The sequence below is a fragment of the Vicugna pacos genome, chromosome 16 (genome assembly GCF_048564905.1).
Source record: "Vicugna pacos chromosome 16, VicPac4, whole genome shotgun sequence".
Taxonomy (NCBI): Eukaryota; Metazoa; Chordata; class Mammalia; order Artiodactyla; family Camelidae; genus Vicugna; species Vicugna pacos.
Window position 1 is genome coordinate 43,822,049 of NC_133002.1, and position 12,606 is coordinate 43,834,654.

Consider the following 12,606-nt stretch of genomic DNA (forward strand, 5'->3'; position numbering starts at 1 on the left):
AGGCTGGAGCGAGCCTATTGAGTCTGCGGGACGGAAAGGAAGATGGGGGCACGAGGAAAGGACGCAGCAGGAGCCCAATCACACAGCCTGCTGTTGGCTGTGAGAAACATGGTTTTCTTTTCACTGCAACAGAGCAATCAATGGGGGTTTAAACAGGGCAGTGCTAGAATCGAGTTTTACATTTTGAAGAGGCCGCTGTAGTGTCCTGGGTCAGAGGCTGATTCAGGAGAGGCTAAGCTAGAGCTGCGGAGATGAAAAAAAGTGGCCAGATCTGGGACATATTTAGGAGACAGAACCAAGAGGACGAGAGTGTCGAGAGTGGATGTGAGGGTGAAGGAAAGAAAGGAAGCAAGAGTCGTGCACTTTCTAGTATGAGCAACTGTGTGGCTGGTGCAACCATTAACCGAGGGATGGGTCTGGGTTCAAGTCCAGGCTGCACCACTTGGGTATGCTGCTTAACTTCTCCAAGCCTCAGGCCTTCCAGCTGCAATGTGAAGGGATATTAATACCCGCTGCCTGGAGCTGTCATGGAAATGAAATGAGGTAACATACATATAGCATGACTATGTATATAAAGCAGCTTAACATGACGTCTGGCCACAGGGGAAGCTCGGTACATAGGGGCTTTCATGGGTGGTTAAGAGGGGCAGGCGAGTAACTAACACAGAATTGTGGCTGTGCCTCCCTCAGTGAAGCAACCATCAGGAGGGAAAGAGATGGGAGTGCAGGACTTAGACTTGTAAAAAGAATTCTTTTTAATCACAAGTGAGATCCTGTCCCTAATTTTCCGTCACTTTGGGATCTCTCCAGGAAATGAAAGCAATGGGCCCATCAAATTACAAGGCAAAGGTCCCCAGAGTGTCTCTGTTCTCCCCTAGTCTCCAACGAAGTCCTTGAAGTACTGCACGCACCGCCATCCTATTGGCAAATGTTATATTACAAAACCCTGAGGGGTGGGGAGGGACTCCTGCTATTTAGGGGGCTGTGTTACTGCTCAGATTAATTTGCTGTGATGAAAGGACAAGCCTTTGCAGGGAGCAACCACCGGCACAACTCAGCCTCCTGTGTAAGAGCCCTGCTGTCGGAGCCAACCAGTCCACACTTCTCAGTCCTGCTTTGCAGCTGTCCTGGACCACAGAGAATTACAAGTTTAGGTTTAGGTTTTAAATAACTCAAATGACATATTCCATAAGCTCTGGGGCTGCTAAGTGAAACCAAAAACTTGTCAAGAAATGAATGACTTTCCAATTTTAAAAGAATTCATTCTTTTTGCTGTGATGATGGTTGATTTCAAGTCCATACAGGAAGGAAAAATTCTTCATATTGCAAGTTAATTCCTACTAATTAAACCACTTGGGATTCCCAGCACCTCCAAAACAAGAAGTGCCACAGGACAGCCAAGCTATCTAATTTACTGCTGGGAAGAGAGAAGCTGGCCTTAGGCAGTAGTATATTCATACCTGGGTCTGCCTGCACAAATCCCTTTCAGAGGCCTTAACTGGACATTTCAAATTATCAAAGAAGGAAAGTAATATTGGCAAGAATGTGGAGAAATCTGAACTCTCCTACACTGGTGGTGGGAATGTAAAATGCTGTAGTTGCTACAGAAAAGTCTGGCAGCTCCTCAAAAAGTTAAAACATGGAGTTACGATTCAACCCAGCAACTCCACTCCTAGATACAACCCTGAGAAATGAAAACATGTTCACACAAAAACTTGTACACAAATGTTCATGGCATTATAATAACCAAAAAGTGGAAACAGCTCAAAAGTCTAACAACCGATAAATGGATAAACAAAATGGATATCCATACAATGGAATATTAAAACTGCTGGGGGGCAGTTCTTTGAGAACGATGGGAATGCTCTGGAATTGGGTAACTGGGATGGTAGCACAACCTTGTGAATATACTAAAAGCGGCTGAATCGCATGCTTTAAATGGTGAGTTATTTTGTGAAATTTTGTTATATGAATTCTACTTCAATTTTAAAAATGAAATAAGCAGTAAAAAAATGTGCTTCAGAAGTACAATTTCAATGGAATACTACTCAGCCATAAAAATAATAAAACAATGCTATTTGCAGCAACAAGGATGAACCTGGAGAATGTCATTCTAAGTGAAGTAAGCCAGAAAGAGAAAGAAAAATATCACATGATATCACTTATATGTGGAGTCTTAAAAAAAAAGACAAATGAACTCATTTACAAAACAGAAACAGATTCACAGACATAGAAAACAAAGTTTTGGTTACCACAGGGGGAAGGGATAAATTGGGAGTTCGAGATTTGCAGATACTAATACACATAAAATAGATAAACAAGTTTATACTGTATAGCACAAGGAACCATATTCATTATCTTATAATAACCTATGGTGAAGGAGAATATGAGAATGAATGTATATATATTCTTATATGACTGAAGTATTGTACTGTACACCAGAAACGGACACAACATTGTAAACTGATTATACTTAAATAAAAATATATTTTTAAAAAATCAAAAAAAAGAAGTGCACTTTCAACTGTATAAAATGTACAGAACAAACACAGCCAAATCCTCATTTCTGACTAACGGTAAAACAAATGACTTTTTTCTGCTTTTCCATTCTTGCCTATGACTTGCAAATTTTCTATCTTGACCATGGATTACTTTCTTCTCAGAAACAGATTAATTTCCTCTCAGGATGTTATTCAAATGAAGGACTATATTCCTTTAGCATCAAATAAATCATATATAAAATATTCTGCAACACCAAACATTTGTGGCTCACCAGGCAGGGAAAGCTACTTCCTTGCTCAGGACGGAAGTCCTTGTTCTGTAGCAGGACTGCTGAGACCCTGCCTCTTCCTCCTCCTCCAAACTCTCCCTAATGCAGCTGTTCAGCTGTTGGACGACTCAGGCATAGGGTAAGACGCACTGTGTGGCCTTTCACAAGTAGTGAGCCTTTTGCAAGTACTCTTATGTTTAAATCATATGGTCGAAAATCATACCTATATTTATAATGTAATTTTTTTTAACTGGGCAAGTATAAATGTTTATTAAAATGACCCCTATAAGCCAAAGGACGATTCTATTTAAAAAGGCAGCTTATGCAATGCCAAGAGGAGGGGAAATTCAACTGCATGAAATGGGAACACTTTTAATTTTATTTAAAAAGAAAAAAAAACCCTCCCAAGTTCAGTGAGCCAGTTATAAAAACTTAACCCAACCTACTTTTCATAGAGGCTGAGTATAATGTTTACCCTTAAATCTAATCATCAAGTCACTAATAATGCATGTGGGTATAGTTAAGTCATATGCAGACATTTGCTTTTAATTTCAAGGCATTTTAATTTACAGACTATTTTAAATCCCTCCTAAAGGGTCAGGAGTTTAGGCAATTAGCGAGAAGTCCTGGCAGCTCCCTTCTTCCACTAACAGTTACAGGACATTATAAACCTGTAGGGGCTGGTAGAGTAAAAACAAAACAAGCCCTGTCTGTCCTTCAGGTTCTTTCAGTTTGTATTTCTAAAAGACGTCAATTTGCATCTGTCAAAAAAAAGCAAAAGATGAATGCATCACACTGATCAGTTAGTAACAGCCCCCTCACATGCTCACCCTCACTGTCTGACTGTCAATCAGTCACCAAGGGGCTTAGAAGGACCTGAATGAAAGGAGGCAGGGGGCAGGCCTGGGAAGGTCTCTGGTCACCTTGGCCCTTTGGCTGACTTCTTATCTTTTCTATAGTTTTCCAAGGAATTCACTAACATTCTATGAAATTTGGCATATGTTAAAGGGTATCAAGATATACTTTGGTTCATTTTGTAATTTATTCTGACAGCCAGAAACAAAATGGTGACCACAAAAGATTTTGCAAAAAGCATATCCTGGGATCAAGGCAGGATGGGGAAGAGCTAAGGAGACAAGGAGCAGCAGGTCTTCAGGTGGGGTGTCCAACTGCTAGACGAGGCGGCAGGCAAGTTGGAGCTCCTGACCCTGCCCAGGTCAGCCTCTTCCCAACACTGCCTGTTGGGAGCACAGCCAGGGGTCAGGACTAATCCCCCAGGTCCCTGACACAGAGGCTCACAGGCTACAAGTGAAGGTGTGGCCCCATTTGGTCCCCCAGCAAGGTGTTGGGAGGACCAGGCTCAGAGGGAACACCACCTACACTGAGGAGCACGACCTTCACATCGCCCCACAGCAGGGCTGCAGTGAACGAATTCCCCAAGACCTCGCCTGCCTTGTGAAAGAGCCGAGGGGTTCTGCTGCCTTTCCAGAAACTAATCTTTAAGGGAAAAATCCCGGAAGGCTATGGAGCAGCCCCCATCAGGACTCAGAAGGCAGAAAGGCTGCTGGGTCACGATAACTGGGACAAAGAACAGTCTGGGGGCAGAGTCTGACTTCAAGAAGTTGAGTCATGAGGAGAAGTCTGCGCAGAAGACAGTGGGCAAATTGGAGGGGTGACTACAGAGCCCCTGGCTCAGCAGGATTTTCCGGCCAAGGATTTGTAATCTGAAGCTCTCTGCAAACTTGACGGGAGAGGAAAGTCACAGCTGAATAACTCGAGGAGACGTTGTCAATCGATCATGCCAGGAAATTTCAAAAACAGAAGTCGGAAAAGGAAGGGATTGGTGGGAAAGGTTCAGGTGATCCATGTGACCCCGCCCGACGCCACAGAGCACGGGGCACCCAAGAGACGGTAGGCTGCAGTCCAGGAGCCTGGTCCTGGCAGTGAGCAACTGTGGAAGGAGGCCAGGCTGCCAGGAGAAACAGGTCCCTCCAGCCCTCTTCTCCCTCAGACACAAGTGCATAAACAGGTGACCAACTGCCACTTTGACATCTCCATACAGGTTTTCAACAAAAAAGCACTGTCTCTGAAAACTTACATTCAGCTCCTGCCAGTTATTCATAGTCTCCCTGTGGTGACCCTGCACAGTAGCCTCCCCTTGTCTAGAGGGGGCCCTTCCTGCCCACATTACTCTAGCTCCTTTGACCTGTGGGGCATTTCCTAGCACAAGTGAGACCTGACGTGTCCTGGGACAGCCCCAAATCTACAGGCCATCCTGGTCATCAGATACAGGGGCTGGTCATTTGTTCCCCTGGCACCCTAGAGCTCCTCAAATCACTAGGAAGTAGGGTCCAGCCAAAGGAGGGGAAGATGGCTCAAAACAGGTATTTAGCACTAATGTTATTTAAGCACTCTTCACAGGGACAGATTTCCCAAACAGTTAGCTGGACAGAGCCTGTCCATGTGACACCTACTTCCTACAGGGGATGAAGCCAAGGGATGGACAGCAGGCAAACGCAGCCAGCACAGTGTGAGACACATGGGGATGTGCAAGAAGTGTCAGCTACTAGTCTGTGTGGATACCACATGAGAGTTTGTTAGAGGAAAGAGTTCAGACTCACAGACATAGAAAACAAACTTACGGTTACCAAAGGAGAAAGGTGAAGGGATAAATCGGGAATTTGTAATTAACACATATACACTGCTATATATAAAACAGATAAACAAGGACCTACTATACAGCACAGGGAATTATATTCAATATCTTGAAGAAATTTATAATGGAAAAGAATCCAAAAAGAATGCATATCTATATATGTATGCATACATATATACATATATACATATAACTGAATCACTTTGTTGTACATCTGAAATTAACATAACATTATATATCAACTATACTCTGATTTTTTTAAAAAAGAAGAATTAGAAGAGTTTGGAAGTCAATGTTTGGGCCATCTCCCTCCTTAAAAAAATATTGAAAAAAAACTTTGTTAAAGTAAGTAAATGCAAAAAGTATGTTTAAAAAGTATGTAAATATATTTGTGTAAGAAAAATTCAAACAACATACAAGAATAAAATGAAAAAAAAAATTCTTTGCTTCTCTGCCTATTCTCACTCCAACGTCCTTCCCCAGAGACATCCACTGTTACAAATTCCAGCTCTTTTTCTTACATATATACATACATAAACATACTATTTACATGAATGGAATTATACCACATGTACTGGGCTGCAGCTTACATTTTGGACCTAAAGTATCTGAAAGGTATTCTTCCTATGATTACACATCTAGATCTAACCCCCATTCTCCCACTTCCAAACTGCTGTACCCCCCTCACAGGGTGGATATGCCACACTTTATGTAACCACTCTTCAATGATGGACGATACAGAAACCAGCATTTTCTGCTTTTCAGGGTGTAGTTCGCCTCTTCCTTGGTACATCTTCCTCTAAACATATCTTAATCCTAATAAAATTCAGGAGTTGATCATGTGATAAGGTATTTGAGACTGAGTAAGTGGGGTCTCTATGACTCACAAAATTACCAGTCTGTAAAATGGGGCTAACTCTTTGATAAAATGATGGGAGGACATTCTAGAAACATGAGGCACTGCCTAGTAGACAAACAATAAATCCACACAGAGTGCTCTGTATGACTATTCACATGAATTCAGTGAAATCCCTAGAATAGGGGACTAAGCACTTGAGCCAATGGATGGAACCACCATGCTGTGAAAAACTTCTGAAGTGAAGCCCACCCACCCAACCCAAGCCATTGATTTCCTGGTTCAGCCTCTCTCAGGATGGTCTTACCAGAGTTCCATCTGTCAGGGTGCATCCGGAGAAGCGTTTTGCAAGAAATCCCTCAAAGTTAGTCGTTCTCTGAATAGCAAAAAGAAGCAATTTCACTTCAATTTCTTTAGCTCTGGTGCGCATGATCTTGGCAAGTTCTGTCCTTCAAATGAGAGAGATAAGAACGCTGTCAAACAAACTGATCATTCGAGGCAAAACAAAGCAAGTGATTTTAGCTTATACTAAAAACAAGCAAACAAACAAACAAAAAACTTTATGGTCATTTCAAAACCTGAGGTCTACTACCAACTAAGTTTAATGCTTGAGGAATAGAAATATATCTTCTAAATAACAATTTTAAGGTGGGAAAAAACCCATCAAGGATTATGGACATCAATCTGTTTACATAGCTACTATTATTTTTATTATCTCTAAACCTTTTGATAATTTGTTAATAATACATATGAAGCACTGACATGGTATTTTATAAAAATGCATACATTCTATGTAATTACACAAGTCATTAATTACTGACTCACAAAGCCCTCCTTCTTCTAGGGAGCTCAATAACTATCTCTCCAATCAGAGAGCAGGAGCCCTAGAAATAGACATGAGAAGCGGGAATCCCCATGTGGCAGTGACATGTACATGTTTGGGTGGTTCCTGCCTGTGAAGCTCTCGTGCCACCCTGGCGTTGCGTTCTCAGAATGTAAGCTGGAAGGGAGCAGGGACAGGAAGAGCTCTCAGTCACTGCTGAGCTATGACCATCATCTCATGCAATTATTGACGAAAGTCAGACAAAGAGCCTCTGAGTTTATCTGAGAATTATGTATCTGTAGGATTTTAGCCAAAACGAACAATGAAAGCTTGGCTGCAACGCTGCCATTAGCTGATACAACAGCAGCAGAATATTGGCTTTAGTATACTCCCAGTCTCCAGCTGACTTCATTTTTCACAGACAATAAATTCTGCAAGTCACTGAACTGTAGGCTAAAGAGAATTAGTTATCAATTTCTCAAGGAATTCACTCCTTCTTTGCTAATCAGGACTTGGAAAGTGACAACCACAATCGACCTTGAATCAATGCTAAAAGGTTATCTAAATCTATGGTAGCAAATGTGTTTCTGAAAACAACCATCACATAGGATGTACAACGCCAAGGGTGAACTCTAATGTAAACTGCAGACTCTGGGTAATAATGATGTGTAAAAATAAATAAATAATAATAAAGAAATGAAATGTGTAACAATGACGTGTCAATGCAAGTTTATTGATTGTAACACATGTACTCTGGTCCGGGATAACTGATGATGGGGGAGGCCATGCATGTGTGGGAGCAGGAGTGTACGGGAAGTCTCTGTATCTTCCTCTCAATTTTGCTGTGAACATAAAACTGCTCTAAAAAATAAAGCCTATTTAAAAAAAACACAAAACAAAATCACTAGCCAATGTCCCTTAAGAAACCCCCCTCCCCACACACAATGTGCTTTCAAAGCATACAACTTGACTGTACTCCATGACTTTAAGAAAGATGACTACCATGAATGGCTCTAAGTTGGTGGAGTTCTGCTTAATATGGGACTTTTTTTTTTTTAAAGAAACTTGGAATTAATGTAATTGTGCACCATTAGAAGGACTATATAACTAATAAAACCCAGTTACACCACTGTTGTGGTACAGCTGCAAGGCAAGATTAAGAACTTCTGACTCCAGCTTGAGCTTTGTCCTGGATACACAGATCTATACTTCCTGGGCTTTAATTCTTTGATATAAATGGACTATCTGGCCCTGGGCTACACTCATGGAAACTGAAGACAGGATGCATGAGAGAAGCTCTTTAAAATACTCAGAACACTCAGATACCAATTATATTAACTATCCAAAGACTATAAACTCTGTACCAGGGGTGGGAAATTTGCTCAATGGCTATTTCCTGAGTGTCTACTATTTCACTGAAGTAGACTTTGCCCCTGTCCCTCTGGAACCATCTACCAAGCAGGTCAGAAAAGCAGAACGATGATGGATGTACACTCACTGCACAGTGAAGTATGTGATACAGACACATGGGGAAATGTGGGGCCATGAATCACTATAGGGAGATCTGGCTGATGAGCTTTCAGTTGGTTAAGTCAGAAGGCAGGCTGTTCAAGGCAAGGTTGAGACTAAAGGAAAGTCCTAGAGCAAAGATAAGAGCAGACTTTGCTGCTGTGTGTGCACGTATCGCTCTTCCGGCAAAACAAATGAGTGCTCTGGCTACAGGCTACTGGTCCAGGGCTCTCATGGGCCCTTTTTCATTTTTCTTTATCAAGTCTTTACCCTTTCTTCACATGATGCTTTCTCCTCCAGGGTTGGAACCCTGAAGTTGGAGAAGGTGGGATACAGCTACAGTTGGAGTGTGAGAGTTGGTTTGGGGTACATAAAATCTGACTTTCAACAAAAAAGGAGTCTTCTGAGGGAAGGCAGTTCAGCATAGGTGAAGAAGTTCTCATTAGAAAGATGACTTTCCAGGGTGGGGTGGAGCTCAGTGGTAGAATACATATTTAGCATGCATGAGGTTCTGGGTTCAATTCCCAGTACCTCCACTAACAAAAAGGAAAAAAAGAAAGAGAAAAGCATAATGACTTTCAAAACACAAAAAAAAGTCAAAGTGGTAATCCACAAGAGAACATGGAACCCACAGAGATGGGGGGATTGGTTTCAATCAACTGATTTCAATTAGTTTCAATTTACACCAAAACCAGTAGAGAGCTGGCATCTACCTTGTGATGTGGCAAAATTCTACTGCAATCCTCTCGGCCATGTACCACTCGCGTGGAAACATCCGGCCGTATTTCTCCTCATAGTCCACAAGCTGCCGTTTTATCCAGGCATAGCGTCTGTCGATTTTGTCCAGCCAGGCAACCTGAGGAAAGCAGGGAACAAAAGCCACGCCAGTGCTTAGAAGCAGTATTGACAGTTTAAGGAAATAAGCAAAAACACAAAACCAAGAAAAATACAACCAGTCTATTTCTCATGGTTTTAAAGAATCTAGGCTACTTTTTCACTTGATCCAGAGGTTCTTTACCTGGGGCTTATGACTGGGCTTCAGGGGTCTATAAATTTCCTGAAATTTTCTGCACAGGTGCATTTTTGGGGAGAAGATCGGTAGCTCTCATATAATTTCTCCAAAGGGTCAGTGACCCCCAGATGGTTAAGAATCACTGAACTGTACAGTCAGCCTCTAGGATTCACGGGTCAACAATCAACACTTTAAGACAGTAATACTAATAAAGTATAAATCATAGACTTGAGGGCATTCAATTTTCAATAAAACTCAAATGTAACATCTGATTTCATTTGGTCAACACTTACATCTTGGTTTTCTTGAAAAAGTACCAGATACTCTGACAGATGCTGTTTAATAAACTTTTTGATGATTTCCTGTTTGATTCTGGGGTCCAAAATATTAGCAACCAGACACGCATCTCGTAGGACATTGCTGGGTCCTCCCGGCCTCTGGTAAAATAAACACACACACACACCAGTCCAAAAGCCAGAAACAACCTTTAAATCTTATGGCCTCTGACAGCTGCTGCTTCTTGTTCCATTTGTGATGTTATTATTCCTTCCACTCCCCTGACACTCATTCTTCTGCTGTGGATGGATATTTTAGTTACTTGTTCCTCGATGAAAGAATCATTAAGCTGGTCTGCAGAAGCCAATACAAAAGTTAATCTGCGAATCAGCAAGGAGACATTTTGGAACCAGGGCCAGCTATGATGGTAGGAAATGTTGCTTTCTGAGTACCAGAACTGAAATCACTTTCCTGAAGAGCCCCTGAAAGTCACAGCAATACCAGTCTCACTCCATGTGTTCACCTTCCTGATTCCAACCTTGAATTCCTGTTTTTAAATGCTATATTTGTGTCAAACAGTATGGTGGCATTTAAAACCTCAAACCAGGTTCCAAACCACCAACTTTGTTTCACTGGTAGTCAACCACGCAGACAGGAAGCCAAAGGTAAAATACTCTGCTACTGGCCCCATGACCTGAAAAGAACAGTGGAAAACTATAAGGGGCTATGTTGATACGTCATGGGGAAGGCCTTTGTTATTACTGAAGGCAATTCAAATCTTGCTGAACCTTTCTTTATGGTAATTTACTGAATGAACGTGGTTGGCTGAGTGGCCTACGGTAAAAAGAACACTTGGCATCTACTCTCGGCTTGGCTGAATAGTCATGTAGCTTTGGCACAGTTATTGAAATTCATCTGAGAAACAAATGAAAAAAATGGACTTTAACTAGGTGATGAGTAAGGGTCTTCCAAACCTCTATGAATTTTTTTTTTGTCAATTCCATCCAGTTTGTCTATCTCAACTGAAGATCAAGAGTTTCTTAAGTGTGGGGAGGGAGGGTATAGCTCAAGCAGTAAAGCACATGCTTAGCATATACGAAGTCCTGGGTTCAGTCCCCAGTAAATCCTCTAAAAACAAACAAATAAATCCAATTACCTGCCCCCTACCCCCAAAAAAGTTTCCTAAGTGTTACTTAAGCTGCTGGAGAGCTAAATTGTTAAAATGCTGACTTGCTCTGTGCCAAGTGCCTGAGCACTCTGCCTGCTCAACTCTGGTTTCTGGATGAAAATATTTGATCTGACGGTGACCTCACACAAGTTAAAACCTATGGGTTCGTGGGCTCAGAGTCTTTCATTTAAAAAGGACTTAAGAGGTAACCTTGGGTAAGTTTTTTTTTTTTTTTTTTTTTTTTTTTTTTTTTTTTTTAAACCAAGAGTTGATCCATTTATTGTTTTTTATCTGTATAAAATGTGATCATTTATTTTTTTTTTTTATTTTTTTTTTCTTTTTTTACATTTTTATTGATTCATAATCATTTTACAGTGTTGTGTCAAATTCCAGTGTTCAGTACAATTTTTCAGTCATACATGGACATATACACACTCATTGTCACATTTTTTTCTCTGTGATTTATCATAACATTTTGTGTATATTTCCCTGTGCTATACAGTGTAATCTTGTTTATCTGTTCTACAATTTTGAAATCCCAGTCTACTTAAGTTTTTTTAAATCTTGATTTTTCCATTTATGAAACAGTAATAACAACACAATGCTTTTAAAAGAAGTCAACAGTCACTATCAGGAAAAAAGAAAATTGTTAAAAAAAAAATCAAGTCACTCAGTCTGAGAAGAGGGAAATAAGTTGTTAAAGAAAACCATTTTAACCTCATCTGCCTGATGGGGTCTGAGAAAAAAGATATAAAGTAGGTCAATATTATTTTTTCCTGAAGGATAAAGCTAGACTTCATCCACATCTTTCTGAAACTTCTTAAAACCAGGCTGGACAGCACAGGATAGTAAAGCAGACCCTGGACTAAGAAGAGTCGAGTGTATACAATTTGTGAATATTTTCTAATTCCTTTTTACAGAGCAGCTTTCCAACATCCACTCCCCACAGTTAGAGCAAATGAATAAGGAATATGAAGTCTGCAAAGGAACATGCTTTACAAATAAAATATCCGATTGCTAGAAGACAGCCACAATATATGCAGACATTAAAGTCCGGGGGAGGCTTCCTATAGAAAGTAATCGACAAAGCCTGGGCAGCCACCCCCACCTACTTCCTAAGTTTCTTTTATGAGGCACCAAGAAAAACGAACAAGATATTTCCAGTTATTGAATTAGTAGAGCAGACCCAGGAAATGTTCCTTGGCTGGGTAAACGGACACGTATCCCCCATCTCCACCCACCAAGTGCTGCCTGCCCGCCTGTGCTTCAGGTCCTCTGTGCTGCACAGTTCTTTCTCTTGAAATCGCTCAAATAATTGAGAGAAAAAAGCTTCAGAAGGTTCTCTCCCTGACACATGCAAAGCATTAAGATTATGTCTGCTGTAATTCGAGGGACGGAGCTAAAAGCAGTGACCCCAGCACACTGTTGGCCAAGTGAGGCAAAGCTTGTTACGTGAGAAGTGTAACCAATAGCTCACAAGTGAAAGACTGCGGACTTTGCAGACACAACACAAACAGCTACCCTACCGGTGAGAGC

The 12,606-nt window shown here is 41.2% G+C and overlaps 1 protein-coding gene across 13 annotated transcripts in view; it reads right to left on the reverse strand.

The window, feature by feature from the left end:
• The window catches only part of VPS53 (VPS53 subunit of GARP complex), a 140,319-nt gene that overhangs the window by 64,083 nt on the left and 63,630 nt on the right, over positions 1–12,606 (reverse strand). For all 13 annotated transcript variants that reach the window (XR_012059705.1, XM_072939080.1, XM_072939079.1 and 10 more), the window contains 3 exons: positions 9,920–10,063; positions 9,328–9,470; positions 6,590–6,731 (listed from right to left, as the gene is read on the reverse strand). Coding sequence is in view for 12 of the 13 variants with exons in the window: in XM_072939080.1 (XP_072795181.1) it covers positions 6,590–6,731; positions 9,328–9,470; positions 9,920–10,063 (429 nt within the window). In the remaining variant the exon portion in view is untranslated. The remainder of the gene's footprint in view (positions 1–6,589; positions 6,732–9,327; positions 9,471–9,919; positions 10,064–12,606) is intronic.